At 53.8% G+C, this 27989-nt stretch overlaps 18 protein-coding genes across 18 annotated transcripts in view; 9 read left to right on the plus strand and 9 right to left on the minus strand.

Annotated features, from left to right (window-relative positions):
- The window catches only part of SAICODRAFT_37607 (Trimethyllysine dioxygenase), a gene marked incomplete at both ends in the record, with an annotated part of 2361 nt that extends 613 nt beyond the window's left edge, over window positions 1-1748 (plus strand). Inside the window, 3 exons of the mRNA XM_019168570.1 lie at window positions 404-752; window positions 810-1649; window positions 1736-1748. Of these exons, the coding sequence (XP_019021045.1) occupies window positions 404-752; window positions 810-1649; window positions 1736-1748 (1202 nt within the window). The remainder of the gene's footprint in view (window positions 1-403; window positions 753-809; window positions 1650-1735) is intronic.
- Window positions 1749-1823: 75 nt separating this feature from the next.
- SAICODRAFT_62637 (Pkinase-domain-containing protein) lies at window positions 1824-3220 on the plus strand (the record flags this gene model as incomplete). Its single annotated transcript, XM_019169928.1, has 2 exons — window positions 1824-2200; window positions 2257-3220. 2 exons carry the CDS (start codon window positions 1824-1826, stop codon window positions 3218-3220), a joined length of 1341 nt encoding a protein of 446 aa, XP_019021046.1.
- Window positions 3221-3471: 251 nt separating this feature from the next.
- Window positions 3472-4412, plus strand: SAICODRAFT_98113 (NAD(P)-binding protein; the record flags this gene model as incomplete). The annotated part of the gene is made up of 2 exons (XM_019172143.1): window positions 3472-3673; window positions 3733-4412. The coding sequence occupies exons 1-2, from the start codon at window positions 3565-3567 to the stop codon at window positions 4410-4412; spliced, it is 789 nt and encodes a 262-aa protein (XP_019021047.1). The 5' UTR covers window positions 3472-3564.
- A 346-nt stretch (window positions 4413-4758) lies between these two features.
- SAICODRAFT_32234 (uncharacterized protein) lies at window positions 4759-5538 on the plus strand. Its single transcript, XM_019168157.1, has one exon. The coding sequence runs from the start codon at window positions 4808-4810 to the stop codon at window positions 5453-5455; it is 648 nt and encodes a 215-aa protein (XP_019021048.1). The 5' UTR covers window positions 4759-4807; the 3' UTR covers window positions 5456-5538.
- Window positions 5539-6086: 548 nt separating this feature from the next.
- Window positions 6087-6251, minus strand: SAICODRAFT_45789 (uncharacterized protein; the record flags this gene model as incomplete). Its single annotated transcript, XM_019168826.1, has 1 exon — window positions 6087-6251. A coding segment is annotated over one exon (165 nt), but the record flags the coding sequence as incomplete, so codon positions are not given.
- A 1892-nt stretch (window positions 6252-8143) lies between these two features.
- Window positions 8144-8846, minus strand: SAICODRAFT_98119 (Fcf1-domain-containing protein). The gene is made up of 2 exons (XM_019172144.1): window positions 8791-8846; window positions 8144-8738 (listed from the first exon to the last, which is right to left on the minus strand). Exons 1-2 carry the CDS (start codon window positions 8830-8832, stop codon window positions 8199-8201), a joined length of 582 nt encoding a protein of 193 aa, XP_019021050.1. The 5' UTR covers window positions 8833-8846; the 3' UTR covers window positions 8144-8198.
- A 231-nt stretch (window positions 8847-9077) lies between these two features.
- Window positions 9078-10265, plus strand: SAICODRAFT_10463 (Metallo-hydrolase/oxidoreductase; the record flags this gene model as incomplete). The annotated part of the gene is made up of 1 exon (XM_019165248.1): window positions 9078-10265. One exon carries the CDS (start codon window positions 9078-9080, stop codon window positions 10263-10265), a length of 1188 nt encoding a protein of 395 aa, XP_019021051.1.
- Window positions 10266-10475: 210 nt separating this feature from the next.
- On the minus strand, window positions 10476-11762 carry SAICODRAFT_10464 (TTL-domain-containing protein; the record flags this gene model as incomplete). The annotated part of the gene is made up of 1 exon (XM_019165249.1): window positions 10476-11762. The coding sequence occupies one exon, from the start codon at window positions 11760-11762 to the stop codon at window positions 10476-10478; it is 1287 nt and encodes a 428-aa protein (XP_019021052.1).
- Window positions 11763-11852: 90 nt separating this feature from the next.
- On the plus strand, window positions 11853-12911 carry SAICODRAFT_62643 (NAD(P)-binding protein; the record flags this gene model as incomplete). The annotated part of the gene is made up of 2 exons (XM_019169930.1): window positions 11853-11942; window positions 12000-12911. 2 exons carry the CDS (start codon window positions 11853-11855, stop codon window positions 12909-12911), a joined length of 1002 nt encoding a protein of 333 aa, XP_019021053.1.
- Window positions 12912-13259: 348 nt separating this feature from the next.
- On the minus strand, window positions 13260-14234 carry SAICODRAFT_28086 (riboflavin synthase domain-like protein; the record flags this gene model as incomplete). The annotated part of the gene is made up of 2 exons (XM_019167089.1): window positions 13260-13821; window positions 13867-14234. 2 exons carry the CDS (start codon window positions 14232-14234, stop codon window positions 13260-13262), a joined length of 930 nt encoding a protein of 309 aa, XP_019021054.1.
- A 442-nt stretch (window positions 14235-14676) lies between these two features.
- SAICODRAFT_10467 (phenazine biosynthesis PhzC/PhzF protein) lies at window positions 14677-15629 on the minus strand (the record flags this gene model as incomplete). Its single annotated transcript, XM_019165250.1, has 2 exons — window positions 14677-15445; window positions 15502-15629. The coding sequence occupies 2 exons, from the start codon at window positions 15627-15629 to the stop codon at window positions 14677-14679; spliced, it is 897 nt and encodes a 298-aa protein (XP_019021055.1).
- A 249-nt stretch (window positions 15630-15878) lies between these two features.
- SAICODRAFT_188930 (uncharacterized protein) lies at window positions 15879-16371 on the plus strand. Its single transcript, XM_019166025.1, has one exon. It carries the CDS (start codon window positions 15983-15985, stop codon window positions 16244-16246), a length of 264 nt encoding a protein of 87 aa, XP_019021056.1. The 5' UTR covers window positions 15879-15982; the 3' UTR covers window positions 16247-16371.
- Window positions 16372-16715: 344 nt separating this feature from the next.
- Window positions 16716-18098, minus strand: SAICODRAFT_62563 (uncharacterized protein; the record flags this gene model as incomplete). The annotated part of the gene is made up of 2 exons (XM_019169920.1): window positions 16716-17456; window positions 17529-18098. 2 exons carry the CDS (start codon window positions 18096-18098, stop codon window positions 16716-16718), a joined length of 1311 nt encoding a protein of 436 aa, XP_019021057.1.
- Window positions 18099-19104: 1006 nt separating this feature from the next.
- SAICODRAFT_22151 (uncharacterized protein) lies at window positions 19105-19629 on the plus strand (the record flags this gene model as incomplete). Its single annotated transcript, XM_019166522.1, has 2 exons — window positions 19105-19483; window positions 19553-19629. The coding sequence occupies exons 1-2, from the start codon at window positions 19303-19305 to the stop codon at window positions 19627-19629; spliced, it is 258 nt and encodes an 85-aa protein (XP_019021058.1). The 5' UTR covers window positions 19105-19302.
- Window positions 19603-20162, minus strand: SAICODRAFT_98134 (uncharacterized protein). Its single transcript, XM_019172145.1, has 2 exons — window positions 19885-20162; window positions 19603-19828 (listed from the first exon to the last, which is right to left on the minus strand). Exons 1-2 carry the CDS (start codon window positions 20091-20093, stop codon window positions 19711-19713), a joined length of 327 nt encoding a protein of 108 aa, XP_019021059.1. The 5' UTR covers window positions 20094-20162; the 3' UTR covers window positions 19603-19710.
- A 2024-nt stretch (window positions 20163-22186) lies between these two features.
- Window positions 22187-22987, minus strand: SAICODRAFT_32241 (uncharacterized protein). The gene has a single exon (XM_019168158.1). The coding sequence runs from the start codon at window positions 22883-22885 to the stop codon at window positions 22280-22282; it is 606 nt and encodes a 201-aa protein (XP_019021060.1). The 5' UTR covers window positions 22886-22987; the 3' UTR covers window positions 22187-22279.
- Window positions 22988-24727: 1740 nt separating this feature from the next.
- Window positions 24728-25519, plus strand: SAICODRAFT_32243 (uncharacterized protein). Its single transcript, XM_019168159.1, has one exon. It carries the CDS (start codon window positions 24778-24780, stop codon window positions 25447-25449), a length of 672 nt encoding a protein of 223 aa, XP_019021061.1. The 5' UTR covers window positions 24728-24777; the 3' UTR covers window positions 25450-25519.
- Window positions 25511-27743, minus strand: SAICODRAFT_10474 (FAD binding domain protein; the record flags this gene model as incomplete). The annotated part of the gene is made up of 2 exons (XM_019165252.1): window positions 25511-27412; window positions 27477-27743. The coding sequence occupies 2 exons, from the start codon at window positions 27741-27743 to the stop codon at window positions 25511-25513; spliced, it is 2169 nt and encodes a 722-aa protein (XP_019021062.1).
- Between the last annotated feature and the right edge of the window lie 246 nt (window positions 27744-27989).

The following is a 27989-nucleotide window of genomic DNA, read 5'->3' on the forward strand; positions in this document are numbered from 1 at the left end:
GATGTTGCTGATGTTGCTGATGTTGCTGATGTTGCTGATGTTGCTGATGTTGCTGATGTTGCTGATGTTGCTGATGTTGCTGATGTTGCTGATGTTGCTGATGTTGCTGATGTTGCTGATGTTGCTGATGTTGCTGATGTTGCTGATGTTGCTGATGTTGCTGATGCTGATGCTGATGCTGCTGCTGCTGCTACTGCTGATGTTGCCGCTGCTGATGCCGCTGCTGATGCTGGTGATGTTGCTGATGTTGCTGATGCTGATGCTGCTGATGTTGCCGCTGCTGATGCCGCTGCTGATGCTGGTGATGTTGCTGATGTTGCTGATGCTGATGCTGCTAATGCTACTGCTGATGCTGATGCTGCTGCTGCTGCTGCTGTTGCGGTTGCTACGACTGCGACGGCAGATGCCACACCACCAGCGGCACCACCCGTAAATCCGCTCCTCTCCTCGCACCACAAAATTTCCCTCGGCGACCGCAAAATCCACATCCCCTGGGCATCCGGCAAAACCTCCACCTTCCACCACATCTGGCTCCGCGACCACTGTCGATGTCCAGAATGCTTCAAATCCACCACAAAACAGCGATTAGTCGATACGTACTCTATACCCACCGATATCAAGCCTGAGAAAGCGGAGGGTGAAAAGGATGGGTTGGAAATTGAATGGAAGGATGGGCATAAGAGTTCGTATACGTGGGGGTGGTTGGTGAGACACTCGTATGCGCCGCAGATTGAGACGCCGTTTCATTCTCCGTAAGTTCTAGTCATTGCCGGAAGATTGTGAAGAGCATGATGCTAATCGGTATGTAGGAAACATCTTTGGGGATCGGAGATCAAGGAGAAGCCGCCTGTTGTTCAGTACGAAGATGTCATGAAAGGTGATGAGGGTGTTGCGAAATGGACCCACGAGATTGATTTATACGGTTTCTGTTATGTGGAAGGTGTCCCAACTACGCCGGAAGATACGCAGAAGTTGGTCGAGCGGATTGCGTTTATTAGACAAACCCATTGGGGCGGATTCTACGATTTCACATCTAATCTGGCCCATCACGACATGGCTTACACTAACCTCCCCCTTCCAGCACATACAGATAACACATATTTCACGGACCCCGCCGGTCTGCAGCTTTTCCATCTCTTGTCGTCCGATGGAGATGGTGGCAGCTCACTTCTCGTGGACGGCTTCAAGGCAGCGCGACAATTGAGGGACGAGCACCCGGAAGCATACAAGTTCTTGAGCAGCGTCCGAATTCCGGCGCACAGTGCAGGTGATGACGGAATATGTATCAGACCGTCTGTACCCAGTCTTGGGTTCCCCGTCTTCAACCACGACTCGCTGGCCGGCGATCTCTTCCAAGTCCGCTGGAACAATGAAGACCGCTCGACAATGTCCCAATGGTCCGACGTGGATGACGTCGAAGCCTTCTACGACGCCATCCGACACTGGAACGCCGTGATAACGAACCCCGAGAACGAGTATTGGGCACCATACGAACCTGGAAAGGCTGTGATTTTTGATAATTGGAGAGTGTTGCATGGGAGGTCGGCGTTTACGGGAAATAATCGGAGGCTGTGTGGGGCGTATATTGGGATGGATGACTTTAGAAGTCGGTTGAGGATGACCAATATGAAGGATGTGAAGGAGTGGTTGTGAGAGGCGGGACTATGACAATTGATATAGGACATGCATCTTTGACGTTGGTAGAATTCACTCAACTCAACGTAAGTTATTGTAGGCGGGCCCTGTAACGAAGACGTACTGGTTGGTGTTGACGACGTTACAGGTACCAAATCCATCTTCGGCAAATATCAGTACCGCACAACATGTCGGCCAAAAAATCGAGATGGGAAGACGAAGAGGAGGATCCGGCCGAGTTACAAAGACAACAGGAGGAGAAGGAGCGGAAGCGACGGTTGAAAGAAGAGAAGAGGAAGGCGAAGGAAGTTGCCCAAGAAGCTGCAAAGCGGGCGGCGGAAGAGGAGGAAGAGAGGGCGGCAAAACGAGAGAAGGTAGAAGAGGAGGTCGTCGAGGATGTGCGTCTACAGCTGCGATTTCCTACGCGCCATATCGAAAGCTGCCGGCATGTCGACTCATACGAGAAGCTGAACCATATTGAGGAAGGGTCATATGGTGTTGTCTTTCGTGCCAAGGACGTCGAGACTGGAGAGATCTATGCTCTGAAGAAGCTCAAATTGGAAAAGTATGTTCCCTGTGTCTTCAAGCTTGCCGCTAGTACTAACGGAAGACCTGTTACAGAGAGAAGAACGGGTTCCCTCTTACGTCTCTCCGCGAGATCACCACCCTTCTCGCCTGCCCTCACCCAAACATCGTCCGTCTTCGCGAAATCGTCCACGGCGATACCTCAAGCTCTATCTTCCTCGTCATGGAGTTTGTGCCCCACGACATCAGATCCATCCTGGAAGACAACAAAGAGCCATTCCTTATCAGTGAGGTGAAGACGCTGATGTTACAATTACTCAGCGCGACGGCGTACATGCACGATCGATGGATTATTCACCGAGATCTCAAGACGACGAATCTGTTAATGACGAACCGTGGAGAGTTAAAGGTTGCGGATTTCGGGTTGGCTAGGTATACGTCTGATCCGGCGCCAGCGTTGACACAGTTGGTTGTGACGCTGTGGTACCGTGCACCGGAGTTACTATTGGGCGCAAGGACGTATGGGACTGAAGTGGACGTCTGGTCAGTCGGATGTATCATGGCCGAGTTGGTCACGGGTCAACCATTGTTTCAGGGAAGGGGCGAACTGGACATGATCGGAAAAATCTTCAATACTCTCGGTCCACCAACGGATAGTATCTGGACAAGTTACCGCGACCTACAACACGCAAAGAGCATCACATTCCCCCCGCCAAGACCAGGCGTGGACGCCAAAACACTCCTACGCACCAAATTCCCAATGCTGACATCCGCGGGCGTGGATCTAATGTCTCAACTCCTCACCTTTGATCCGAAGAGGAGAATAACTGCGAAAGAGGCATTAGAGCATCCTTGGTTTGCGGAAGATCCTCGGCCAAAACATCCAGATATGTTTCCGAGTTTTCCTAGTAGGGCGAATGGGGAGAAGGTTAGGAAGGTGGTTAGTCCGAATGCTCCGGTTGTTGAGCATGGCATTGGGGCTGGTGGAACGGAAGGGCTGTTTGGGAATGGAGGGGAGGATATGGGTGCTGGTGGTGGGTTTCAGCTGAGGGTGACCTGAGAAGCGAGTTCGATTTGATTTTGCAAGGGAAAGCGATGTACGCGTGAGAAGGACAGCCGGGCAGTCTGCTTCAAAGGGCCGCTGCTATAGCATCTATAGGATCATGGGAGGTTGAGCGCGGACTGATAGAATGAGTGCAGAATGAATCTCAGTATAAACCTACAAACATTAGTAGCTAGAAGGAACCCATACCGTGCTTATTGCGGGATGAGATAAGATGGACTGCGGGGAGAGCCGACCCGGTCGGATGCCCACCACACCCAAAACCACCAAAGTGCACACCGTCGCAATGTGAACCCTCACTGTTTGATCAACCCCATTGCCAGAACCGTAATAACAAGAGAATGACTACGACACACCCGGGCACTGCCCTGATCACCGGTGCTGCCTCAGGAATTGGGAAAGCAACCGCCTTCGCCTTCGCAAAAGCCGGTGCCAATCTCGCACTCGCAGGTTGTTTGCCTGCTTGCCTCGTTACTCTCGAATAACCATGCTGACTCGGAATACAACAGACTACAACCTCGACCTTCTATGCCAGACCGCTGAGTCGATCCACTCCGCATACCCCTCATCACAGATTCTCACCCTCCAAGTTGACATCGCATCCGAAGACGCAATTCGCTCCATGATAACCCAGACTGTAGCAAAATACAGCACGATTGATTATGCGATTAACAATGCCGGTCGTGGGGGTCAGGCAGGCACCTCCCACGCACTGTCCTCCTCCGATTTCGATAGTTTGAACGCTGTCAACTATCGCGGAACCTGGCTGTGCGTGAAATACGAGATCGAGCAAATGCTAAAACAGCCCATTCGATCAGTGCCCGGCGGCTCAGGCGACGAACGTAGAGCGGTGCGTGGCTCAATCGTTAATGTCGCCTCTCAACTTGGTCTCGTCGGCCGCTCCTCTGCACCGATTTACGTCGCTTCCAAACATGCCGTAATTGGTTTCACGAAATGTGACGCGATCGACTACGCGAAAGACAAGATCCGGATTAACTGCGTTTGTCCTGGCGTTGTTGAGACGCCTATGACGGAGGGTGCATTTGAGGATGCGGTGAGTATTACGCCTATGGGGAGGAAGGGATTGCCGGAGGAGATTGCGGATGCGGTGGTGTTTTTGAGTGGAGAGAGTGGGAGCTTTTGTTGTGGCAGTGCGTTGGTTGTTGATGGAGGGTATGTTATCAATTGAAGGAGCTCCGGGTTAAGAGAACGTTCTCTGCCGCCCAAGAAATTGTGCAGAAACATATTTTGGGCAAATACTAAAACGTCCCAATCACCCAAGGTCTCAAATAAGCCCGTAATTCCGACCCCGTTCTCCTCCAAAATACCACCCAAACTCCCCGTACAAAACTAAAGGGAATGCCATGACAGCCCCGCCACTCTCCATCATCGGGAACAGGGCGATGCGAGACAAAGGATGAACATAAATCTGTCCTCAAAACTTAAGCTCAATCCTCCACCAGCTTCACCCTGACCCTTCGTTACACCCCACCGGCACCCCGCTGCAACCATACGTCACCTCCCTGGCCCCGCCTCCAACACTGCCACCACCAAGAAAACCCCAACAATCAAACAAACACCCAAATGTTCTTCTACGCATCCTCACCAAACCGCACATCCGCCTACTCCAACGACCACCGCCATTTCTACCGTGGCATGCGTACAGCCTCCTCCCTCTACGACCAAAACCTCGGACCCTTCGGAAACGCACCCGTCATCACCGGATCTGTGCCACGAAATGGAGGTGGGGGGCCGAGAGGAGGTGGGACTAGGGATTGGTATAACTGGGCGAACGCGGTGGAGCAGGCGACGGGGATGAGACCAGTATTGCCAGAAGATCGGGAGCAGAGGAGGAGAGGGCCCGGGGGTGGTGGGGGCCGTGTTGCGCCCCCGACTGCGAGGGATGCGAGTGTGTATTTTGATGATTCGGCTCCTCCACGTTCGCCGACGCAGTCGCAACAGCAGCAATATAGACCACCACCGGGACCCCCGCCTCAAGCACAGCGACAGGGACAGGTTCCGCACCGAGCTGTGAGATCGTTGGTCGATATCGCCTCAGCACCGTGTACCACACCCCGAGGGCCTGCACACCAGAGACCGGTACGATCGATGTTGGATGTTGAACCACCGGGGCCGCCGGGTGGGATGAATGATAATTCTGGGTTGGCACCGCCGCCGAGTTATGAGGAGGCGATGCATGAGGGGGCGGCGGATCCCAGACGGAGGAGATAGTGTGAAGAAGTGTAGGAGAGACTTGTGAGGATGAGGTCTACTCGGAGGCATGGTCAGGACGGTGTACGATATGAGTGTTTTAGACTTTCCTGGGGGTATATGTGTGTGTGTGTTTCGCGGTTGGGCTGGAGCCGGAGCCACAATGTTACGTTTCGATTTATATTGATTACCATGATTCAATTGCTTTTCCTTTGAACATGTCACAAGTTCGCGAAAATCAATCGTCTCGTCCAGAAACTATCAATTGCAATCATCACCAAAACCATTCGTCGTCAAATATCCATAGCTAATCCCCAAAAAGCGCTTAACGGCTGCTGTAACGACAGTTCGTAAAGAATCGTACCACCAAATGAATGTGAATCAAAGAACGCCTCGACCCGTATCCCTCCCATTGCCATCATACTTTCATGTATCTATCGTCATAAGAGACCCATCTCTATATCTTCCGCATCTACTACTCCTGGCTGGCCATGGCGGACAACTCCCCATCCTCCCCAAACTCAAAACTAACCTCCCCACTCTCCACCCCCTCCCCCTTCTCCATCCCCTCAAACCCCATCTCGAGCTCCTCCCCCTCCATCTCCTCCCCCCCCATCCCCTCCACAAACCGATTCCGTCCCCCCCTCTTCCCATGCGTCCGCCTATGCGCCTTCAAATTATCACTCCTCGAAAACCACTTATCGCACCCATCAACCTCACACCGAAACGGTTTCTCGGATGTATGGGTCCGCGCATGACGACGGACGTGTTCGAGGCGTTTGAAACGTTTTTGGCAGAGGGGGCAGATGTGGGTTTTGTCGAGGGAGGAGACGATGAGGGGGGGGTTTAGGGAGGATGGGGTGCGTTTGTGGGCGGAGGCGGGGGCGGAGGGGTGGCCGTGGCCGTGGCCGTGGGTGGGGGTTGTGTGGATTGAGGGTGTGTGCGCGTGGGTTGATACGTGGGTTGGTGTCGTGAGTACTGAGGGGGTCGATGACCATGGTGCCGTGTGCATCGCTTCATGCCTCGATGCACTCCTCGTATGCGACATTCTCAAGGGACCAGCCCTTGACGGCGTACGCATATGCCCTCTCATAACAGATCCCGGCATAGAAGGAGGAGGAGGAGGAGAGCCAGACCCGGATCCTGAGCCGGGACCAGAGGTGACGGGGCGGAGTGCCATCGCGGCCGCGGATTGGGATTCGGAAAAGGTTGTTGGGAGGGTCATGCTCCTACTCATTTTCTCCGCTGAAGGATTATGGTAGGCGGCGGTTTGTGGGAGGTGGGGAGGGGTGGGGAAGTAGAATCCTCCTTGTGGGTGGTGCGGGTGTTGTGGAGTCATCTGCTGTGGTGGTATGGGTGCGGTGTGAGCCGGTGATCCGTATCCGTAGGGTGAGTGTGGGATCATCTGTGGTATGGGGGAGGAGTAGAGGAGTGGTTGGTGTCCCATGATGCCCATGGGTGATTGTTGGATTGGTGTTGGTGGTTGTGGCGGGAATTGATAAGACATTTGTTGTTGTTGAGGCACCGCCGGCGGTGGCATCATCATTTGTTGCTGAGCATGGTGCTGCTGGTGAGCATGGTGTTGTGCAACCATCATCGGGTTCATAAGCCCAGGAACGATATTCTCAACCCCAATCTCCTCCTCCCCCTCCTCCTCCGCAAACGGAACAGGCGCACCATCGTACTTGGTCTTAATCACCGGTACATCCCCCGCGGGCGCGTCCTCAGCCGGTATACTCGTCGCCGGCGTAGGGAAATTCATCATCATATCCGGCGCAATCGTTCCCAAAACACTAGGCGTGATGGGCCCTTCTTCTTCGTCATCTTCTTCTTCTTCGGTAGATGTTGCTCCGCTATCCCGTCTTGGCTGGAAAGTTGGTGCCGGGGGTGGGATTTGGTAGTATGAAGTCAGGGTTGGAGCGTGAGCGTAGGCCGCTGCTGCTGCTGAGGTTGGGATACCGTAATTTTGTCCAGCAAGGAAGACTGCAGTTGCGGCGTTACCGAGGGAGGAGGATGAGTGGTGCCGTTTCAGGGGAGGAGGTGTAAGGAAGTGCGAGGAGGACATCCTGCGTCTTTGCTCACAGCCTGTTGGTCCTAAGTGTATATGACGCGTTGTATGTAACGTAGATAGGACTAAACAGTTGTCCCGAATGCCCGTTGGAGTATCAAGGGGGCGGTGTGGATGTTGTGCACGTTCGAAGGGGCTCCAGCGTCGACACGGGGTGTGGAGACAACTGTTGCGCGTTTGCCGTTATCGGAAGGTGATGAACGACCTTACGAGCGGAGAGTGTTGTTGTCGAAAGGAGGTGGTATATACTTTTCAAGTATACGACGCACGGGTTTTACGTCGAACGCGTGCCGGGTATGCTGGGTCAGTTGCAGTTGGGGATTGCGGTCAGGGTTCGCCGTGCAGCAGGAATGTGCGAGGTTTTGCACCGCAAACTCCGGGGTAGGGGAAGGAGGGTAATTGTAATTGGCTACGAGGTTTTTAAATGGGAGAATGATCTTGTGGGAGCAATCTCCGACGGGCATTGAGGACGGCTCCTTGCTTGGCCGTACCACTCGTTGCGTCTCACTAAAAAAAACTCTATTCAGAGGATAATCTCGACGATGTGACGAAGATATGTCTGAGGGGATATCTATGCAAGTAAATGAAAGATCCAAAGAACGCCGAAGAATGCCAAAATGAAACCAAAACCTTTCTCCCCCCCCCTCTCCTGCCTGCTCCACCCATCGGTCCCCGCGGCCTGACGGCAGCTCAGACTCAGTGCACGGCATCAGGCAACCTCTCAATCTGATACTTATGATTCCCCACAAACATAATCGGCACACCCGGAATCTTCCTCAACCTCCTCCTCAAATCCTGATCATTCGTCGCCACAATATAACACTTATGCATCATAACCCGATTCACCAAGCAATCATCCGCATACGTTCCCTTATGACTACACTTTATTCTCTCGAACCTCGGGTCCTTCGCGATACGGAGCGCGATACGGTATTTAGGACCGAGCTTTTCGAGTTCGGCGAGCACGCAGTCTGTGATGATTGGGATTGCTTTGGCGTAGAGGGTGTCCATCATGGAGGGGATGATGTCGAGTTTGTTGGAGATGGAGAAGTTGATGAAGTTTGTGTCGACGAGGACTTGGTAGGGTGGGACGAGGGAGGTGTTGTATTGGAGGAAGAGGGAGGAGGCGACTTGCGGGATTTCGCGGATGAGTTCTTGTTGCTTTTTCTTTTCGGCTTCTTCGCGCTCCTTCTTCTTCTCCTTGTCGGACTTGATGTCCTTAGGGTTGATGATTCGCTATGGCCCTGTCAGCACCCATCCCGTCGATCACCAAGGACGATGAGCGTACCTTCACCTGAGCGAACTTTCTCGTCTTCTTGGCCTTTGGCATCGTTGCTGTTTGTGTATTCCCTTTCCTTACTGTCCTGCTCTCCCTTCGCCGCTCCATGCGCTTTACGAAATTCTGCACCGCCCACTCGGCTGTGGCTGGTGCCCCATATCGATTACGAACTTGAGCGCACAGCTCCTCGGATCAACCAATTGCTCCTCCCGCCTCGGCCCTTCTTCGTCGAGGTTTTTATATAGCTTATGTTCCCTCGAACGCGTCCAATCCTACAGCTTTCCTTTATCCGCACCATGTCCATGGCCGCAATCCCCCTCGTCACCCCCGCCGCAATCCCCTCCTCGAACCCCGAATCAGCAGCCCTCAAAGCGCACCACCCCAAACCAGGCTCCAAACGCTTCGAGAATCCGTGGGATTCATTTACCGATCACTCGCTCTGGGATTTCTTCAAGTCCCGGTTCTTCTACGGTACAGAATGGCCGCGGCATCCAATCCCGACGCCCGAGGAGGGTCTTGTCTCTGTTACGCGAGATATTGACTGGGAGGGGCCGGAGGGGGAGAGAGAGAAGGCGAGAGCGGTATGGCTTGGGCACGCGTGTTTCTGGCTCAAGTTCCCTGCGCATGGAGGGGAGAGGGGGTTGAGGGTGTTGTTTGATCCGGTTTTCTCGGATAGATGTTCCCCGTTCTCGTTCATGGGTCCGAAACGCTACACCCCGCCGCCTTGTCCCATCTCCGCAGTCCCGACACCTGACGCGGTGGTGATCTCGCATAACCACTACGACCACCTCGACGTCGCGACGATCACATATCTCCGCGATAACACCTCGTGTCAATTCTTCATTCCCCTCGGTAACAAACAATGGCTCCTCGACTCCAAGATCCCCGGGTCACGAATTCAGGAACTTGATTGGTGGGATGAACTCGATCTCTCCGTCGAGGGCGTAGGGAGTGCCCGTGTGGGCTGCCTTCCCGCACAGCACTTTACTGGACGTGGGTTGGGAGATCGATACCACACCCTCTGGGCATCCTGGCAAATTCGTGACCTCACCGGCCCCAAGGGTGCAAATATCTATTTCGCTGGCGATACAGGCTACCGCGCAGTCCCCCGCCCCACCGACCCCACGGACCCAATCGACTCCATGGCCACCTCCAAACAAAACAAGGAAAAATTCCAGTCCCTCCCAACATGTCCTGCATTCCGCGAAATAGGAAACCACCGCGGTCCCTTCGATCTCGCACTCATCCCAGTCGGCGCCTACGACCCCCGGTACCTCATGTCCCCCGTCCACTGTTCGCCCGAGGATGCGGTAGAGGTGTTTAGGGACGTGCGAGCGAGGAAGGCCGTTGGGATGCATTGGGGAGCGTGGGTGTTGACGAGTGAGGAGGTTATGGAGCCGGTTGGGAGGTTGAGGGAGGCGATGAGGGGGGTGGAGGGGGAGTTTGGGGTTGTGGGGATTGGGGAGGGGGTTGATGTGGAGTAGCGGGGGAGTAGAGTGGGGTGGTATTTATCAGTAGTAGTGTTTAAGTGTCTAGAGAAAGTGTGAAGAGCTCGCACGTGTAACGAAAGGATACCTCAAGACATGGCCACTTTGTATGACGTCTAAACTACCCATGTCACGCCGTCCTTCACTCTGTCCATGGCTATGTCTGACCACGTGTCTATTTATGCCAAACGAACCCTTCTCTTACAGTTACCACCCCCCCATCAAATCCTCCTCATACACCAACCTCATCCTCTCCTCCTTGCTCTCCGTTCCCTCTTCCCCCTCCCCACTGACGTCGACCTCCTTACAGAAGAATGGTCTAATAACCTTCTCAGCGACCCCCTCAAACAAACCCTCCACAACCTCTCCAAGTTCTTTTCCCGTTTGCTTAAAATCCGGATACGAATTAACCTCCAACAACTCCACCCTAGGGACGCCAGTCCCCTCATCTCCTTCTGCTACGAGGAAGTCAAGTCCGAAAACCTCGAACGCGTTTGGGAGGGTTTGGAAGTGGATGCGTTGGCTGCCCACCGCAGCCTTGAACACCTCACCTACCACGGCGGCGATTTGGTCGTATATCGCATCTTTGTGTGGGAGGAGCGTTGAGGGTGACCAGAAACGGTGAACGGATCCAGCTTGTCTCTCACCTGATTGGAGACATGTGTTGGTCAAATGAGCCTCGAGTCCCAATCCATCTCCATCCTCTCCAGCTGCAGCTTTTGGGGGTGTATATGGTTCTGAAGCGCTCAACACCAAGATGTCCCGATAGACGTAGACGCGGAGTGCGTGGGCCGCGACGACATACACTCGTAGATGGAATTTGTGGTTTTGGCCGGTGGCGGGGAGGGAGAGGAGGAGGGGGTTTGGGAGGTAGCGTTGGACGACGAAGTGGCGGAGTTGGGAGGTGATGACGCCTGTGTCGGACTTGTCCTCTCCTGTTGTGGGGAAGGAGGAGGAGCCGTCGTCTTCGTCGTCGGACTCGGGTTCGAATTCTTGGAAGATTGATTCCAATGCGTCATAAGTACTGAACAACCGAATCCCCTGCCCGCGATCCGACATCCCGGGTTTCAAAATCCACCACTCCCTCCCCTCCTGCTCCCTCTCCTCATTCCCCTCCAAACTTTGTCTCAGCTCATACATCTCCTCCAACGCCTCATCCAAGTACTCCACATAATCCAACTCCAGGTGGTACGTCTCGGGCACATGTCTCCCCAACACGCTTTCCGGGTGTTTGACGAGCCAGGAGCTGACCGTGTTTGAGAGGTAATGTTTCCGGATGAGGGCTTTGCGGATGACGTAGGAACATGCTAGGGAGGTAGTTGGGTTTGATTGGATGTGGTCCCAGTCGATGGTTTCGTAGGCGGACCATTGGAGGTGGGAGGTGGGTTCGTCCGTTATCTCGACGTCCGGCTCATATTTCTGTAATGCTTTAATGATCTTTGGCTGTACGTAGCCCGTTGGGTCTTCGTAGTCGACGCACGCTGTGATGGTCATCTGTCTTGTACTTTGTGAAGAAGGTGTTGTAGCGCGCGGGTCGGTCGATACCGTCAAGGACGTCAAGTTCTCTCACAGCTAACCACCAAAATGGGCATATTCGCAAGGAAGACAAGTTGGACGCCCGAGCAGATCCCTGATCAGACGGGGAAGGTCGTGGTCGTGACTGGCGGAAATGCCGTACGCCTCACCCCTCCTCTCCGATCGCGAAATGGTTGCATCTGACAATGAAAGTAGGGTATTGGTTATGTAACCTGCAAACACATCGCCCGCCGCGGGGCCAGGATCTACATCGCTTCCCGCTCCCTCGACCGCACCCTCCCCGCCATCGCCTCACTAAAGGAAGAAACGGGGAACGAGAACATCCACCACCTCCCCCTCGACCTAACCTCCCTCTCCTCCATCCGCTCCGCCGCTACCACATTCCTCGGCTCAGAATCCCGTTTGGACATTTTGATCAATAATGCCGGTATCATGCTCACACCGTATGGGTTGACAAAAGACGGCTACGAACTCCAATTCGGGACGAATCACGTGGGACATTACGCGTTTACGCATCTCCTCCTCCCTACGCTCCTCCGTACCGCTGCACTCCCCGACTCCATACCTGGCTCCGTTCGCGTGGTCAGTATTGCGAGCGAGGGTCACCGTGGTGCGCCGTCGTGTGGAATTGATTTTGGGGACGTGAATCTGGAAAAATCGAATCCCGCAACTCGCTACGGACAATCCAAACTCGCCAACATCCTGCACGCACGCGCACTCCACAACCACTACCACGCATCCCCAGGCTCTCCAATTTTCGTGTCCGTCCATCCCGGCGTGATCTACACTGATCTCTACAAAGAACTCTCCGGTCCGGGCGTTGTCTCGACTCTTCTTTCTCCGTTTATGTGGCTAGCGAAAAAGTCTCCGCTATTTATATCGTTGGAGGAGGGAGCCTGGACGCAGTTGTATGCCGCTACGGCCCCGGGGGTGGAGAGTGGAAGTTATTTGGAGGCGTTGTGCAGTGTGGGGACGCCGACGAGACAGGGGAGGGATGAGGGGTTGGCGGAGAAGCTTTGGGAGTGGAGTTTGGCGGAGCTGGAGAGGCATGGGATCAAGGCGGATGCGGAGGCGAAGCCAACGCCGGGGCTGGCCGAGGAGGAGTAAGGTTGTTGTTGAGTAGGCCTATTGTCTGTTCTACCACGTTCCCTGTAAACATCTACCCTCCTTTTCCATGTTGACTAGTATAGCCTCCGCTTCATCCCGCCCTTCACTCCCACCCACTTCCTCGCCATGATCAACATGCACACCTCTCTGGAAAATCTCGATGAGCGCTTGTGGCATCTTTCCCGAACTACCACACACATAGACATATCCGCCTTCTTTCCGAAGCTAGGTATCCACGCGGCGCCATTCCCGGCCCAGAGCGTGCTGAACGTAGAATTTGGAGTTATCGGGGGTGTCGCGGGAGAATGCGAGTGATAGACTCAGTTGGTGAACTGCAGCATACGGTTCCTATCCAGAGTGGAGGAGGAAATCCTTTTCGCGTTGCCGGTTTCCGAAGACGAGGAGTTGTTCGGTCGCGTCGGAGCCGCTCGCAATACGGTCTTGGATGAGTGCACGCATGGGCGCGATGCCCGTCCCGGGTGCAACCATGACGCACTTCGCACCCGGCGGTGGGGGTATCATTGCGCCACGGATCAATCCCGTCGTGAGCTGTGTTCCCGGTTTCAGTGAACGAAGCCAGCGAGATGCGATGCCGACCCGTGGGGTATGCATGGATGTCTTGTAATCCACAATTGCTGCCAGAATTTGTGCTTCACCCGGATGCATCTTCAACGAGGATGCAAGACTGTACTGCCTGGGCTTCAGCACTGGGAAGAGATCCAGGACGTAATCGATGGGTATCGACAGTGTTTCCTTGACATCGGCGAGGACTTCGAGGATGTTCCGGCGTGGTCGGGTGGTGTAGTCCCATAGATCTTCTTGGTTGCCAACGTTCTGAGCGTGCATGGTGTCGGTAAAGGCGGGTTGTTGTCGTCCTTCAGTTTCCGACGGATGTTGAGTAGAGTGTCGGCTATGTCCTGCCACTTGCATACCTCGATGAGATGTTCCACCTCACTGGGGGTTCTCTGGCCGTAAGACTGCGATGTCACCCGGGTCATGTGTTAAGTCAGGAGAGGGAATGGAGAGAACAACGCGCCGTACATCCTGCCAGTGATCATCTGCTGAGATCCGATCATTCTTGGTGACAGTCGCTGAGAATGTCACACCTGACCTAATTGGCGCCGCAGTTTTGTCACCGAGAGCATGCTTTCCAAAGGAAATAGCATATGTATGTGAAAGGAGACAGTCATTCGGAATTGGTGTCAACCCCAAAGGTAGAGGCATCTCAGCTTCCATCACTTGTCGCAGATCCTTTAACCACAGCCTTAACCCAGCATCAATGCCTTGGGGATGACTTTCGTCTCCTTCACCTCTCTCCACCATGGGTCGTGCACCAAGCTGTATTAACCGTCTGTATAGCTTCTTTGCAGTGATTATATTTGGGATAGCTGGAGTCACCAAGTCCAAACAGAGCAAATGAGAGGTGGTACAGTAGGGTTGGGGGTAGAGATTGTCGCAGGAATTGCTTCATGTTGTCGGGAATGTCACCTTGCCCTGTGGTTGACGCAACAAAGATGACGCAGTTTTCATTCATCTTCCGGTTCATGTAAGTGAAGGTCATTCAAGAAACAGCAAGGAGAACATACCAAATCACACTGATCCATGGCACAAACTCTTCTCTTGATATGCATTCGCTCTAGCAATCTTCCAATACCATGCGCAATGTCCTCAGCATTTCCCGTTTGGCTTGCATAGAGAACCAAGCAAGATCTTTCTTCCTCATGGTCTTCGTGTGACAATTGCGTTTATCCTCGATGCTGGTCTATTAAGGTGTGCGGCTATCGCTATGAGCGTCGCCAGGTAGGTGCACCGTCGGCTTCATAATGGAACCTTTTGCGACCATTACTGCACTCCCACGCAAGTAAACCCTCTTTTTCACAGGATCCCACTCAACCTCAATCTCCCCCGTTCTCGGTCCACCCTGCGTCGCCCTAACAACCCTCTTCCCCAACTTGTCGATCCAATATGGCCCGAGCATACAATGTGCTGATCCTGTAACTGGATCCTCATCGACGCCACTCAATGGGAAAAACCCACGAGAGTGGAAATCGAGACCAGGTACACGGGCTGCGGTAGTGATGATTACGCCGCGTGCTTGGAAGTGTTTCAGAGCGGAGATGTCGACGGGGAGGGACTGGAGCCCATGAGCGGTGGAGTCGATTTCTATAAGGTAGTCGACGCGGTTTCGCGCGATATTGAGGATCTTCGTATCTGGTAACGCAACTTCGAGTACTCCCTCAAGATGTGCTTGTTCTTCAAGAGAACTGAAGGGTTTGGCGCCGACGAGTTCTTCGGGGAAGTCAAGTTCTATTAGATCTCCTCTCTTTGTCGCAATCAGTGCTCCGGATTTGGTATGGAAGGTGAGGGAGGAGGAGTCCTCGTTTCGAGTGGAGAAGAGAACGTGTGCAGAAGCGAGGGTTGCGTGGCCGCAGAGATCGACTTCAGTGGTTGGAGTGAACCAACGTAGGTGAAAGAAATCGTTGCCGGAGGTGTGGAAAGGAATGAGAAAAGCTGTTTCTGAAAGGTTGAATTCTCTGTGGATAGATACGTTAGACAACATCGAACGAGTATGAGCGACTTTGATACACACCGTGCGATATTGAGGAGAAAGCTGTCTTCGGGATATTCGTCAGTATCGAGAACGATTACGGCAGCTGGATTGCCGGCGAAGGGCTTCGAGGTGAAGGCATCGATGATCTGGTAGTCGAGGGAAACCATTGTCGTTTGCTGATCCAAACCGCTCCTGAAGGAAGACGCCGGGGGTATAGAGCCGCTGCTGAGATCAGTGACGTATTCTGAAAGATCTTAGAAGCAGGCGATTGACGCGGTATGGGTAAGAGACTGAATGGGATGGTTTTACGCGCCGCTCGGATTCTCTCGCTCGTTGTAACGACTCATACACTATTCCCGATCCGGGCAGGATGAGGTAACGTAGACTGTAACGTAGACGTCGACAAGACGTGCGCTGCGTGAAACGTTAACAATTCGACCCCCTCACAAACAACAACGATAACCATGTCTACTCACTTTGCGGGCGACATCAGGGTCATCAGCAAGGGGCGATAGACGTGATGGACTACTTGAAAAACAAACCAGATGTCCAATTGGTAGGGGTTTTAGTGCCTTGCCAATTTACACCTCGGCAGAGCCATTTGCACAATCCTGTCTTGGATGACGCGTTGTGTTTCTTTATATGTGAGCCGCCGCTAGGGTTTTCAACAGATGAGAGGAAAACACACAGAGACGAAGTAGATTGGTTTTATGATGCCCCAGCTGGGTTTTTGAGAGAGAACATAGCTTGTTGGCGCATCACCGAATCATTTGGTCTTTTTTGAGGTGTCGAAGTGGGTCCGTGAAGGAGTATACAGATGGGAGTGGTTATCGGGAGTGGGCACGGTTCTTCAACACGCATTTTCATGATGCTAATGCAACACTCACCGGAGGAAGGAACTCTGTTATGACGAATCCAGCTTATCCTACCCAGCCCCACATCTTGAACCCAGAAGGGAGAATGAAGAGCAAAACAACCAAGACCATGAAACCAGGCCAGAGGAGGGGATGTATGAGGTATGAAACGTACGAGGTATGGTACGGACTGAGGACCTATCAAAAGCCCTTTGGTTTCACGTACTTAATAGGTATACTGCCCATGCTACGTCAATTTCAACGGTATCTTCCCTCGTTGACCGGTGCGCACCGACCATCAACTACGCTTGTCAAAAATCAAGAGCAACCCAAAACTCCTGGACATAAAATACCAATCCCAAGACTTGCACCCAAAGACTCGCTTATCCAAGGAACATCTTAGTTTCCCTTCCCATCGACAACATCGCTATTCGGCACCTTCTCCCACGCCTCATCAAACCCGATCCCACTATGATCCCAATCCTTATCCTTTTCCGGGAACAACCCATCAACAACCATCTGCGCAACCTTCAAATACATCGTATCCGGCACAGCCGACGGCGTCTTCGAGGTCAAGCTCGAGGAGGAAGCAGCAGAGTGAGAAGCGTAATGATCCGCGTGAAGGAGTGCACGAATGGCTTTCATGACGTGTCCGTCCGTGTGATGCAAACTCTTCTCCACGATACCCAGCCAAGGATTGCCCACGACCTCTGTTCCATTCATCTCAGGTACGGGGTAGGATTCGACCAGATCGAGGTTCAGCGGAGGTCGACCGCGTGAGATGTAGTACATCAAATCAACACTCCACTTCGCCTCTAACATCCTCCTCCCCTGCTCCACATCCAAAACTTTCACAATAATCGGTAAAAACAGTGAAGACGTAACGGCATGCATGAGGAAGAAATCCATCTTGACGGCTTTGCCCGGGCGGAGGGAGGACCCGCCGAGGAGGGCTACAGGGACTTGTTGGAGGGAGCGCCAGGCGAGTTCGACGGCGTCGCGGTTCGTGGGGACGGACCATTTTGCGGCGTATTTGCGGACGAGGTCGGGGGTGCGGGAGAGAAGTGCGTTACTCTTGTTACCGTCGTCGTATTTCACCGCCGCGTCAAACCCCTTCTCTTCCCTCACCTGCTGGATGATCTCAAGAGGACTCGAGGAAGAAGCGTGAGGGATAGGTGGGAGTAGGAGGGGTCCCATACGCGCCGAGTGCACAGCGGCTTGAGCGAGGCCTTCGGCCATGATGAGTGGATCGTCGAATTCGAGGGCGTAGCCGGTGTGAATGAACGGGTGATAAGCGCCGGAGAACCAGCGGGCGAAAAAGTCTTCGTAGACGTCTTTCCCCATTGCCTTGTCGCCATTTGGAAGTTCGCCAAAGACCCATTCTTTGAAGACTTTAACGTGGTTCCCTGCGGATTGAATTTCTTGGGTGAAGAAGTCGAGGTAGTCGGGGTACCATTCCTCATCACCTAGATGTTGCGCAAAGGTCTGGCGAGTGATTCCTTCTCCTTCGCCCCGTTCATGGCGTTTGGGCATGGGCTTTTGGTAGGATGCTTCATGCTCGTAGATGCGCTGGAGGTGAGTGGTGGAGGCGCCGAGGGAGTGCGCGGCGTAGATATAGTGGGAGAGATGGTTGTGGAGACCAGCCGGGGTCTTGAAGAAAATGTGGTGTTTTTCATGGTTCTCGCGGATCATGTCACGGACCTTCTGTTGTGAGGTCGAAGTAATTCCAGGGAGGTGGAAGGTGCCTGGTTGGTGGATCGAGGGCAAAGAAGAGGTGGACATGCTGGAGTTTCTCGTTCGTCGCAGTGTTGGAGTTGAAGATGAAGACAGGATTGATCGCAATTGGATCAGACGCAGGGTAGGGATCATGGTTCTTCCAATTGGCCATGGTGGAGAGGTCCGTGGTTTATCTGTGGGGAGACCCGCGGGGAGGCATGACGATGTGTGCTGGTGTGCGCGGGCCGCCGACGACGTCTTGGGATTTTGGTCAGCTGGTATCTTGAATTTGAAGGAGCCTTGGTGGTTTAATTCATATCTAAATGACAGGTAGTTGAATTCACAGTACACGCTGTCCGATTCGACATTCCTGACAACAATGGACAAGCTCAAGCACAAACTCGAGTCAACCTTCTCCCACGATCCCACCTCCACCTCCTCAACCGTACAGCACCAAGACGGTTCAGCATCCGCCGCTGGCGGCTCCTCCTGGACTTGCGGTACAGAGGGCGCCCAGCAGGACCAACCCACCACCTCCGCTTCCTCCGACCCGCAGGAATATCGTAAGCAGCATCCTAGACATATACCCACATATCTCAAAGGATAAGACTAACAGAGGTATCCTAGGTGAGAGTCAAGGTGAAGGGGAAACTGAAGGAGGAGCGCACTACCAGTATGGAGAGCCGCGGACGACGGAGCAGGCGAAGAGGGAGGGGGAGAGGTATATGGAGAATTTCGATCTTTAGGGGGCGCGGCTTCTGAGTAGTTGATTAAGATATCATTAAAGCTGTTGGAAAAGCTCAAGGACTTGGTGTTATAATTCTGACCGCTTCGGGAACTTGTAGGGCACTAGCAGCGTTCTCACGGCTCTTTGAGGTATACCTAGACGGCATATGAATTGGGCCTAGGCAGAGATGAAAGTCCCAATTCCTAAGCTCCGACATGGTTCTTGTCATCATCTTCAAATTTGGTCGGCAATTTTTGCCTTGATCATGTCCTTTGCTTGGCATGCGGAGAATCGAGATCTGCTCCGCGCCCCGGCAGTTGAGACCCTGGCACTCAACACTGTTTATTGACCTTGCAGCAGATGACCTGCGCGTGTGCGATTTGCCGAGAATATCAAGGATCTACACTCTTGGTCACGTACGTCACACCGTAACCCTTCCACCATGGCCATCCTGATTCCTACATAACGGCCCCCGCTTCCTTACGTCCTCTCCTCCCATCACATCTAACCCCCTACCCACGTAAACACCAAACACCACACACAATGGACGCACTCAAATCCAAACTCGGCTCCGCCATTGGAAAAGACCTCGGTGGATCCCAAGGTCCTGGGTCTAGCACCGGACAAGACGTTTCTGGTTCTGGTACTTCTGCCAATACAAACACCGGGACTGGCACTCAAACTGGTACCGGTACGGGAGGTTTGCAGGGGTTTGAGAATAAAGGTACGTACAAGGAGTGTGGACGACGGGTACGAGGGTGAGGATGTAGGCTAATTGGGGTGGTGCGGATAGAATTGGGGAGTTTCGAGCAGAGGGAGGGGTTACCGGATAATCAGCAAGTTAATTCGGAGATTGAGAGGGAGTTGTAACTTGTTGATCCTTCTCCCATCATCTGGGAGGTGATTAATGTTTTGGTATGTTTTAGGATAGGGTATTCGTAAGTGAAATGATTACCAGGTCTTGGGCGGGACCTCGACGTCCTTGCTCGTGTCCAATTCCTCGAATCTCCTTAGGTCCATAGGTTCAGCCAAGAGCGGGACCACGTACGGATCGAACGTCTTCCAGTACCTATCCACACCCAATTAGCTCCCACTCTCACCCTTCCTCCATAGATCAATACGCACGGGTTGTTAAGGTGATACTCCTGCGAACTTTCCCTCTCATACCTCTCCACAATACAAAACTTGGTAGGATCAGCGGTGTCACGCATGACGTGCCAATCGATTGTCTCCTTGTCCTGGCGGTAGATCCGGGATGCTTCGATGAGTTTGAGGGAGAGGGTTTCGGCGTGTTGGGGGAGGGCGCGGAGGTGGACGACGATTGTGTAGACCATTGTGAACGGAGCTATGGCAGAAGCTGAATGGATCGAAAGTGGGGGACGGTGATCAATTGATGAGCGTGATGGAGGTTAGGTGTGACGGGAAGCGTAGTGGACGGAATAACGTTTCCCCGCGTGGGCCATCGGTGGGTGTTCCGACGCTACATAGGCCAGTGTTGGGGAGATCATCAGAGTTGAACGGGAGGTCCAATTTCCAAAAGACACAAGATCCATCTGCCGAGATCACCCAATTGGCCAAGTCCCATGACGTTGCTTACCTGCACCCGCGCCGTCATGCGCAACGACACGGCCAGGCTGTCTCTCCGCACAAAATCCTCATATACCGGTATACCGTAACCACCAAAACCATAACCAGTTGCAATTGATCCATACCACAAGCAATTGCAGTCAGTCACAATGTCAGATCAACCCAGTGTACCACCCCGCCCATCCCGCCGTCCAGGCCGGGAATCGTCACCCTCGTCATCTGCCAGTCTTCCGGCTATCCCTCCCCGCCCTTCACGTTCGAGGTCTCCGCTTCCGCACAAAGCTTCGAGTCCTCTGAACCCAGGTGCTGGATTCGTTCATACGCCGCCTATTCCCGCCCGTCCCAATCGCGCACACAACAAATCACCTCTTCCGGCCGAGGTTGCGAGTCCGCTCGATCCTGGGCGCGGAACGGTTAGTACGCCTGCGGATGAGAAGACTGAGGCTAGTGCAGCTTTGGAGGTCCCGGGGGTTCCGAAGAGGCCGAAGGTGTTGAGGACGCCGAGTGGGAGGCCGTTGGCGCCTGTTGTTGGGGGCGAGGAAGAGGGGCATGGACATGGACCGGCTGTTTCTTCTCCGCGTCCGCAGCGTGCGCAGCGGCCCACCGGCACCAGTGAAGATCGGAACAAGAGCCGTACCCGCAGCCCGCTCCCGAGTCCCCTCCCCGAGTTGCGTGAAGATGAGCCCGCTGCTCCACTCGATCAGACAACGGCTTTGTCTGCCGCGAATCTTCCGCAGACGCCCGCGTTTAAGATCAGGAAGGAGAGTACGGCTGATTCTGTCCGTTCGCATGCGTCCATTGGAGACGTTATCCGCGCTGGACGTGGAAGGAGGTTTAGTGTCGAAAGCGCTGTTACGACTGGGAGTAGTATTAAGGGTCAAGAAACGGAGGGCGAGGATGAGCATGAACATGATCAAGAGGAAGATAAGGAGAATGATAGTGGAAACGGCGATGAACAGGAGATGAAGAGGGATGCGACCCAGCTCTTTGGGGGGAATTTGGCGGAGAACATCACCCACGCTACCGCGGATACCAAAACCGAGAACCGTGGGCCTGTAGCGCAGGAGACTGGTGAAACTCAAGAAGCCGTTAAGGATTTCTTTGGGAAGGATTTGACGGAGGAGGAAAGCGAAGTTGTTGAAGCCGCTGCCCGTGGAAAAGAGTCACCCCGTCCCGAGGAAGCCGGAAATGCGGCTGCGGATATGCAGGGTCGTGATACGCCCATTGACGAGGATAAGAATATTGAGCCGGGGCAGAGTCAGAGGGCGAGGAGGGGGTCTACGACGACGGGGGAGACGAGTCCCACGCCGGTTCCGACGCCAAGGGCGAGGAGAGGTTCCGTTGCTGCTGTAGCGGGTGAGGATGAGCCGAGCGCCGCGGAGAAGCCCAGGCGCGGGAGTCTCCACCCGGAGACTGGGGAAATTCAGCCCCCGTCTGAAGCGGAGTTATTGGCGAAGAAGACGCCTCACCACGAGCATTCGTCCACTGCCGAGTTGCGACGTGAGTCCATGTCGATCGATGAGGATAAGTTGCCGAAGGCGGTTAAGGAGGTGCGAAAGAGTTTCTCGGAGGGCGAGATTGTTGGGGATGAGGTTGCTGTTGCGGAACATCGTGAGGGTCTCCTTGGTGATGATGGGAAGAAGGGAGCAGAAGAGTTGGGCGCCGTTTTTGAGGATGAGGAGGCGGAGGAGGCGGCGGAGGAGGAGGATAAGGCTGATGAGGAGCAGAAGCAGAAAGAGGATGGAGATGGGGGGGAAGATATGGAGAAGGTGAACGAGGGGGAGTATAGGTCTCATTCGACGGATCCGCATCATACGACGCATAAGCCTGATCCTGGGCATGAGGTTAAGTATGGAAAGGAGATTTGGGAGGGGCCGGGGAAGACTGAGGCCGAAGAAGTTAGGGAGGTGAAGGAGCATCTGAGTACACCTGTTCAGGAACCCACTGATCCAATTTTGGCGCATAAGCCGCCTGTGGAAGGTGAGGTGCGTAGCGAACTCGAGAGAGCTGGGACGAGTGCGACGAGGGGTGAGGTTTTTGAGCCTGGACGTACGCAATCTCCTCTCCTCGCTGAGCCGAAGAAGGAAGGTGAAGTCTGGAAGGGAAAGCCTGTCGTTCCGCCCAGACCTGCCAGTGGTCGTGTCCCTGTCCGTGGTGGACCGGGTAAGATCTCGGCGTTGAGGGCGAATTTGGAGAATAAGTTGAATTTGGGCGCTGGTGGGGGGTTGTTTGGAGGGCCACCGCCCGTGAAGCCGAAACCTGCACCGAAGCCTGTTGAGGCTGAGGGTGAGGAGGAGGAGAAGAAGGATACGTTGGGCGATGTGCGGAAGGGACGGGCGAGGGGACCGGCGAGGCGGAAGCCGGTGGAGAAGAAAGAGGAGAAGGGTGGGTTTGCGATTTCGGAGATCGTCACTATTCTCAACATTCCCGGGAGCTCGAGCAGTGATGCTACAGGTACGAGAAGTCGGAGCGATAGTGTCGATTCTGAGACGCAGACAGGGGAGATTAAAGTCGAGATGGGCGGGAGGCGGATGAGCATCTATCGTGGAGCTGGGATCAAGGGTGATGACGTCGTTGTTGAGGACAAGGATGATGTGAGTGAGGAAACCACGCCGAAACCTGAGGAGAAGACGGAGATTGCTGCGGGCGAGGCAGAGGCAGAGGCGAAATCGGAGGCGCAACCTCAAAGTGCAATCGAGGATGATGACGAGAAGGAAGTCGTTCCCGTGGTTGCTCTGACTGAGCCTTTGGATGAACAGACGCATGAGGAGGTTGAGAAGGAGATTGAGGAGGCACCTGGTGCATTCCCTGCCGCGGCTGCCAAGGATACCGTCGGCGCGGAAGGTGTAAAGGCTGGAGACGGGGAGCAGACCGCTTGATTGGAGTTGTCGCTTGGACAGGGAGAGGGACCTGTCATGTCTTGCAATGTGGGCGGACATGGATGCTGTTTTGGCGACGTCGACTTTTTCGGACGACATTAAACTTCATTTCTACGATATCCAGATTGAACTTTGCACAGTTATAGCTACTCACAATTAGGTTTTGCATGAAACATATCATGATCGGACCTCAGGATTGAACGCACGCAATAAGCACCAGCGACCCACAACACCCTCCCTACCTTTGTGAAGATCGATTCCAAACGCTCTTGTTAGCCTGAAAACCAGATTTGTAATCTCTCGATATGACAGTACCCAGTTGGCTTGTATTTGCCGAATGGGGTTAGCGTCGTATGAGTCGTGTAACGTAGTCTCTCCGGGCCCGAGAATAATGACCTGATCCCGCCGGCTAAACTTCACACCATGCAACGTGAGGTTAAAATCGCCTTGGGATGGTCAGTATTACTCTTCTCTTACTCCAGAGGCTGTATCTAGGGGCTCCTTACTAATGGTACATCGACAGACTGTAACATATTCCCCGGCGAACTGGAGAACTTTGCTCTGGCTTCTTTACGTCATCACCGAAGGGGAGCATATCTCGTCTCGCCGGGATCCCCGAGAGGAGAAAGTGCTGTCGAAGGACCAGGGAAAAGTTCAAAAGTTTTTGTCTGCCGTGCCGTGGTTGTTTGTGGATGGCGAGTTCTGTCAAGGCGTTGCGGCGACCTTCGCGCTGAGGGTTGTGGACGGGAGAGTAGTGCCCGTCGTCCAGTTATATCAGGATACCCCACCAGGAAAGGAGAAGAAAGGATTGGAGAGGTCTAAGAAGTATACATCAAGACTTCTGGAGATACTACGCGGCATTTCCCTCGACACAAATGATCATGTTGTCGTCGCTGCATGTACGGCCAGACTGAAGGCAATGACTCACAAGCACAGCCAACCTCTCACATGCAGGCGAATCGCCCGAGGTGCTAGTATGTGGCAGAACATGCGAAATAAATGGATGGGAATGAGCGTGGAAGAACTTCAAGACTATTCTCGCAGCTGGACCCCGTGGACGAGCAAGCCGAAGGGAGTGGAGTTGCCGGATTATGGCGAAGACAGCGTTAGTGACTGGCATATCTATTTCATGCAAAAGCTTGACAAAATCCTATTGGAGACTGAGGGGATTGATTCGCCGCAGAGAAGTGGTTCTGGGAGCTCCGTGAAGGTGTCGATCATGATGGACGCCGTGAGTCTAGCAGACCCTGCCGGCCTTTTCTGGCGACACATGCAAAACGGAGCTGTGCGAGGCGCATTCCGAGACCATGCAGACGTGCCAACAACGGAGGACTGTAACGGAGTCGATACTTTGCCTACCGGAATAGAGGCAGGCACGTCAACGGATCCGTTGGATGACATGAGTGAGAACGACTTTCTAGAACGGCTAATGGATCTGTATCACCTCCGTGACCAACACGATCGGTTCTGTACCAGAAGAACATACAGAATACTACCCCAGCAGTTGCAAGAGCTTGTATTGGCGCTTTCCCGGATAGCCTGGGCTTGGCTCATGGCTGAGGAGATGAAGGGGTATATTGTGAGATATCCCAAGCTTGCAAGGAACATCGTATTCACATGGGAAGACCATGACGTTGGGATAGGTGAACGTGCAGAAATAGCCGGGGACGACGAGCGTTACGTTGCGTGGGAACATCTGGTCCGGCAGGTCGCACTGTCGAGGAATCACAGTGAACGAATCGCCGAAAACATGGTTGACGATCTACGCGTCAAATTCCGTACTCTAGGGTTGAATGATCGGCCCCCTGAAGACACAGTCAGTGCCAAGCATGCTGAAATCGCTGCATTTGAAGCACTCCGCAAAGGTCGCATCCACGCTGAACGCATCATCGGCCTCTCTAACCCTTCCAGCTACGCGTGTGGCCTCGTCTTTGACGCCGTTAACGCACGGCTGAAACACTCTGAACGTTACGCAGTGACCTCTCGAAGCGGGCACGTACAACTCACTGAACCGCCAGATGTCGATGCTGGAAGCATGCAAAGAGCCACGAATAAATTGTGCGAGACCCTGATGAATCAGATCGAGATGAAGCTGGCAGAGGATGATGATGAGGACGACGATGACGAGGACGAAGAGGGAACGGCAAGTGAAGTAGAGAGAACCATGCAAAAGATGGATGCGTTGCTCAAGAAGATGAGCGGGGATAAGAGGATTAAGAAATAGACGCAGCACGATAAGGATAGACGATACGGATATAGACATAGAACAAGATGAATGACTCTACTCACACCGCCAACTCCTCTACACTCTGCACCACCTGTCCGATTTTATCGGTTTGCACATCTACCAGCACCCTCTCCTTCACCTCCATCCCAGCCCCAAGTTCCCTCCTCAACTCCCCCAACCCCCTCGGACACCCCTGCGGCACCCTCATAAACCCTTCAAAAAACTCCTCCACACGATCGGTGTCCTCCAACTCACCCACAAACGCTACATAACCATCAGGCCTCAACACGACAAGACATCCCTTCTCGCGATCGATACCGTAGAAATCGTAAGCGTGACCGTGTCCCTCGTGGTAGGATGCGTCGTCGACGTAGAGGGAGTTGTAAGTACGGCGGAGAGCTGGAGGGAAGGAGAACCACTCCACTTCGGCGCGAGGGGCGGAGTGAATTGAGAGAGTGTCGAAGAGGGCGTCGACTGGGAGGGCTGGGGGAGTGTATCGTCGCCAGGGCGAGTTCTCGGAATCGAGCCAGGTGGCTAAAGCTTGGATTCGGGATATTTGGGAGGCGGAGCGCGGGTCGCCGAGGAAAGGGACGATACGCCATTTTCCGGTTGATTTAAGGAGCTCGTTGAGGTGCCATGGTCTGGCATCGCTGTGGTTCAAGACCTTCGTACTTGGAACACGCTGTCCGGGCAGGATCTTGGTACTCAACCCAGTCCTCGAGACGGTTCTGACACCAGCAGCGGAAGGGTCATCGGTATCCTCAGGCTCAGCATACTGCGGCACCGCTTTCCCATCCTTCGCAACAATCGCCGAAGGCCCATAATCCACCGCTGTCCCACTCGCAAACAAATTCCCCTTCTCAAACACCTTCTTAAACTCCTCCAACGAAATCCCCATATCATCTCCATTCTTCGCGGGTTTTCCGGAGAACAGACGTGAGAACTTGTGATCGAAGGCGATGAGGTCTCGTGCGATGAGACGGCGTTCGGATTCGTAGGTGGAGAGGATGGAGGGGGTGGAGTAACCGAGGACTGCGTGAGCGATTTTCCAGGCGAGGTTGTAGGTGTCCATCATGGAGGTGTTCATACCTTGTCCGGCTTTGGGAGAGTGGGTGTGGCATGCGTCACCGGCAATGAAGACGCGAGGATGTTGCTCGCCTTGGGCTGCAGTAGCATCGACATTGGTGAATCTGTCGGTTACACGCTGGCCGATCTGGTAGGCCGTGAACCATTCGATGTCTTCCATTTCGAGGGTGTAGGGCCTCACGATCTTTTGCGCGGCTTTGAGGATCATGTCGGCTGTGATTTTACTACGGTCCACTCTCTTCTTTTGCCCGTCGACTTCGACATCGAGTTCTGCCAACTGAATGTACAGACGTACGACTCCACGTTCGCGAGGGATGACCATGACACTCCCACTCCCCTCGGAATGAATCGCACACCTCATCCTGATATCTGGAAAGTCGGTAATGGGCACGCCGTCGAGCACGCCCCAAATATAATCAGTCTGTTCTCCGTGCATTTGGGCACCGATTTGTGCGCGGGTCCAGGAGTGTGCGCCGTCGCAGCCAATAACGTACTTTGCGTTGATGATCTCGCTATCGCCGGTGCGTTCGGCGGAGGGAGCGTCGGAGACGTCGCCTTCGGTTGCGACTTGACGGAAGAGACCGCTTGCGACGTTGGAGCCGAACTGTGACGGGGTACTCTCTTGCAAAGACAAGTGGCGGACTTGGAGCTTGACTGGGTAGTCGGAGTCCGTGGAGGAAGAAGAAGGGGAGATGGTGAGGGATTCCGGGAGGATGGAGCGTTCGACGTGGATGTTTCCGTGGTGGGACATTGCGTCGAGGAAGAAACGCTCGATACGGCCTTGGTGGAGGACGACTTGTTGGTAGTGAGAGATACCGGGGATGGTGTCTGGGATGCGGCCGGTGCGGTTGATCACACCATTCTCGTCAGGATTCTAACCGCCTTCGTTAGCCGTGCCTCGTCGTAAAAAGATGTGAAGATAGAGGGATAAGAGATACCCAGAAACAGATCTCCAACATATGATTACTCTCCTTCCAAACCCGATCCGCAAACCCGAAGGTCTCGAACACCTCGAGCGTACGACACTGCAATCCATCCGCTTGACCTGTAAAGATCTTGTCGGAGCGTTTGTCGATGATGCGACAGGTTAACCCTTGCTTCGAAAAACGGGCGAACCAGTTCGCTGCCATGAGGCCTGCGGGTCCGGCGCCGATGATGAGGACGTCGACGTTTGATTCTTTGACTGGGCCGGGCATATTGGGCATTGTTGGTAGTGGATGTCAGTTGGATGACTGGATATAGTCGCTCATTGGATGCTTATATAGGGATCGAACATGTCGAGGAATCAGGGTGGTCAAGTGGGGAGGTTGCCGTCCGTCCTTGTGATGGCGGAGCGTGTGGACGTTCGTTCTCGAGGTCGGAAACAGGCACCCGCGCAGGACCTCCTCTGATCTCCTCGAGAAAGCCAACACTGTTCAGTTGTGTTTGAAAGGCCAGGATAGCTCCAGAAA

The sequence above is a fragment of the Saitoella complicata genome, assembly GCF_001661265.1.
Source record: "Saitoella complicata NRRL Y-17804 unplaced genomic scaffold SAICOscaffold_30, whole genome shotgun sequence".
In the NCBI taxonomy this organism is placed as follows: domain Eukaryota; kingdom Fungi; phylum Ascomycota; class Saitoellomycetes; order Saitoellales; family Saitoellaceae; genus Saitoella; species Saitoella complicata.

Excerpts from the sequence above, each read along its gene's own strand:
- SAICODRAFT_98119 (XM_019172144.1), bottom strand. The coding sequence starts at position 8,832 with ATGCCAAAGGCCAAGAAGACGAGAAAGTTCGCTCAGGTGAAG. Across the intron at positions 8,739-8,790 it reads GAAAGTTCGCTCAGGTGAAG|CGAATCATCAACCCTAAGGA; the intron begins GTACGCTCATCG and ends ACAGGGCCATAG.
- SAICODRAFT_32243 (XM_019168159.1), top strand. The coding sequence starts at position 24,778 with ATGGCTGAGGAGATGAAGGGGTATATTGTGAGATATCCCAAGCTTGCA.
- SAICODRAFT_98134 (XM_019172145.1), bottom strand. The coding sequence starts at position 20,093 with ATGGTCTACACAATCGTCGTCCACCTCCGCGCCCTCCCCCAACACGCC. Across the intron at positions 19,829-19,884 it reads GAGTATCACCTTAACAACCC|GTACTGGAAGACGTTCGATC; the intron begins GTGCGTATTGAT and ends GGGTGTGGATAG.
- SAICODRAFT_188930 (XM_019166025.1), top strand. The coding sequence starts at position 15,983 with ATGGACTACTTGAAAAACAAACCAGATGTCCAATTGGTAGGGGTTTTA.
- SAICODRAFT_32234 (XM_019168157.1), top strand. The coding sequence starts at position 4,808 with ATGTTCTTCTACGCATCCTCACCAAACCGCACATCCGCCTACTCCAAC.
- SAICODRAFT_32241 (XM_019168158.1), bottom strand. The coding sequence starts at position 22,885 with ATGCTCATCCGCCTCCCGCCCATCTCGACTTTAATCTCCCCTGTCTGC.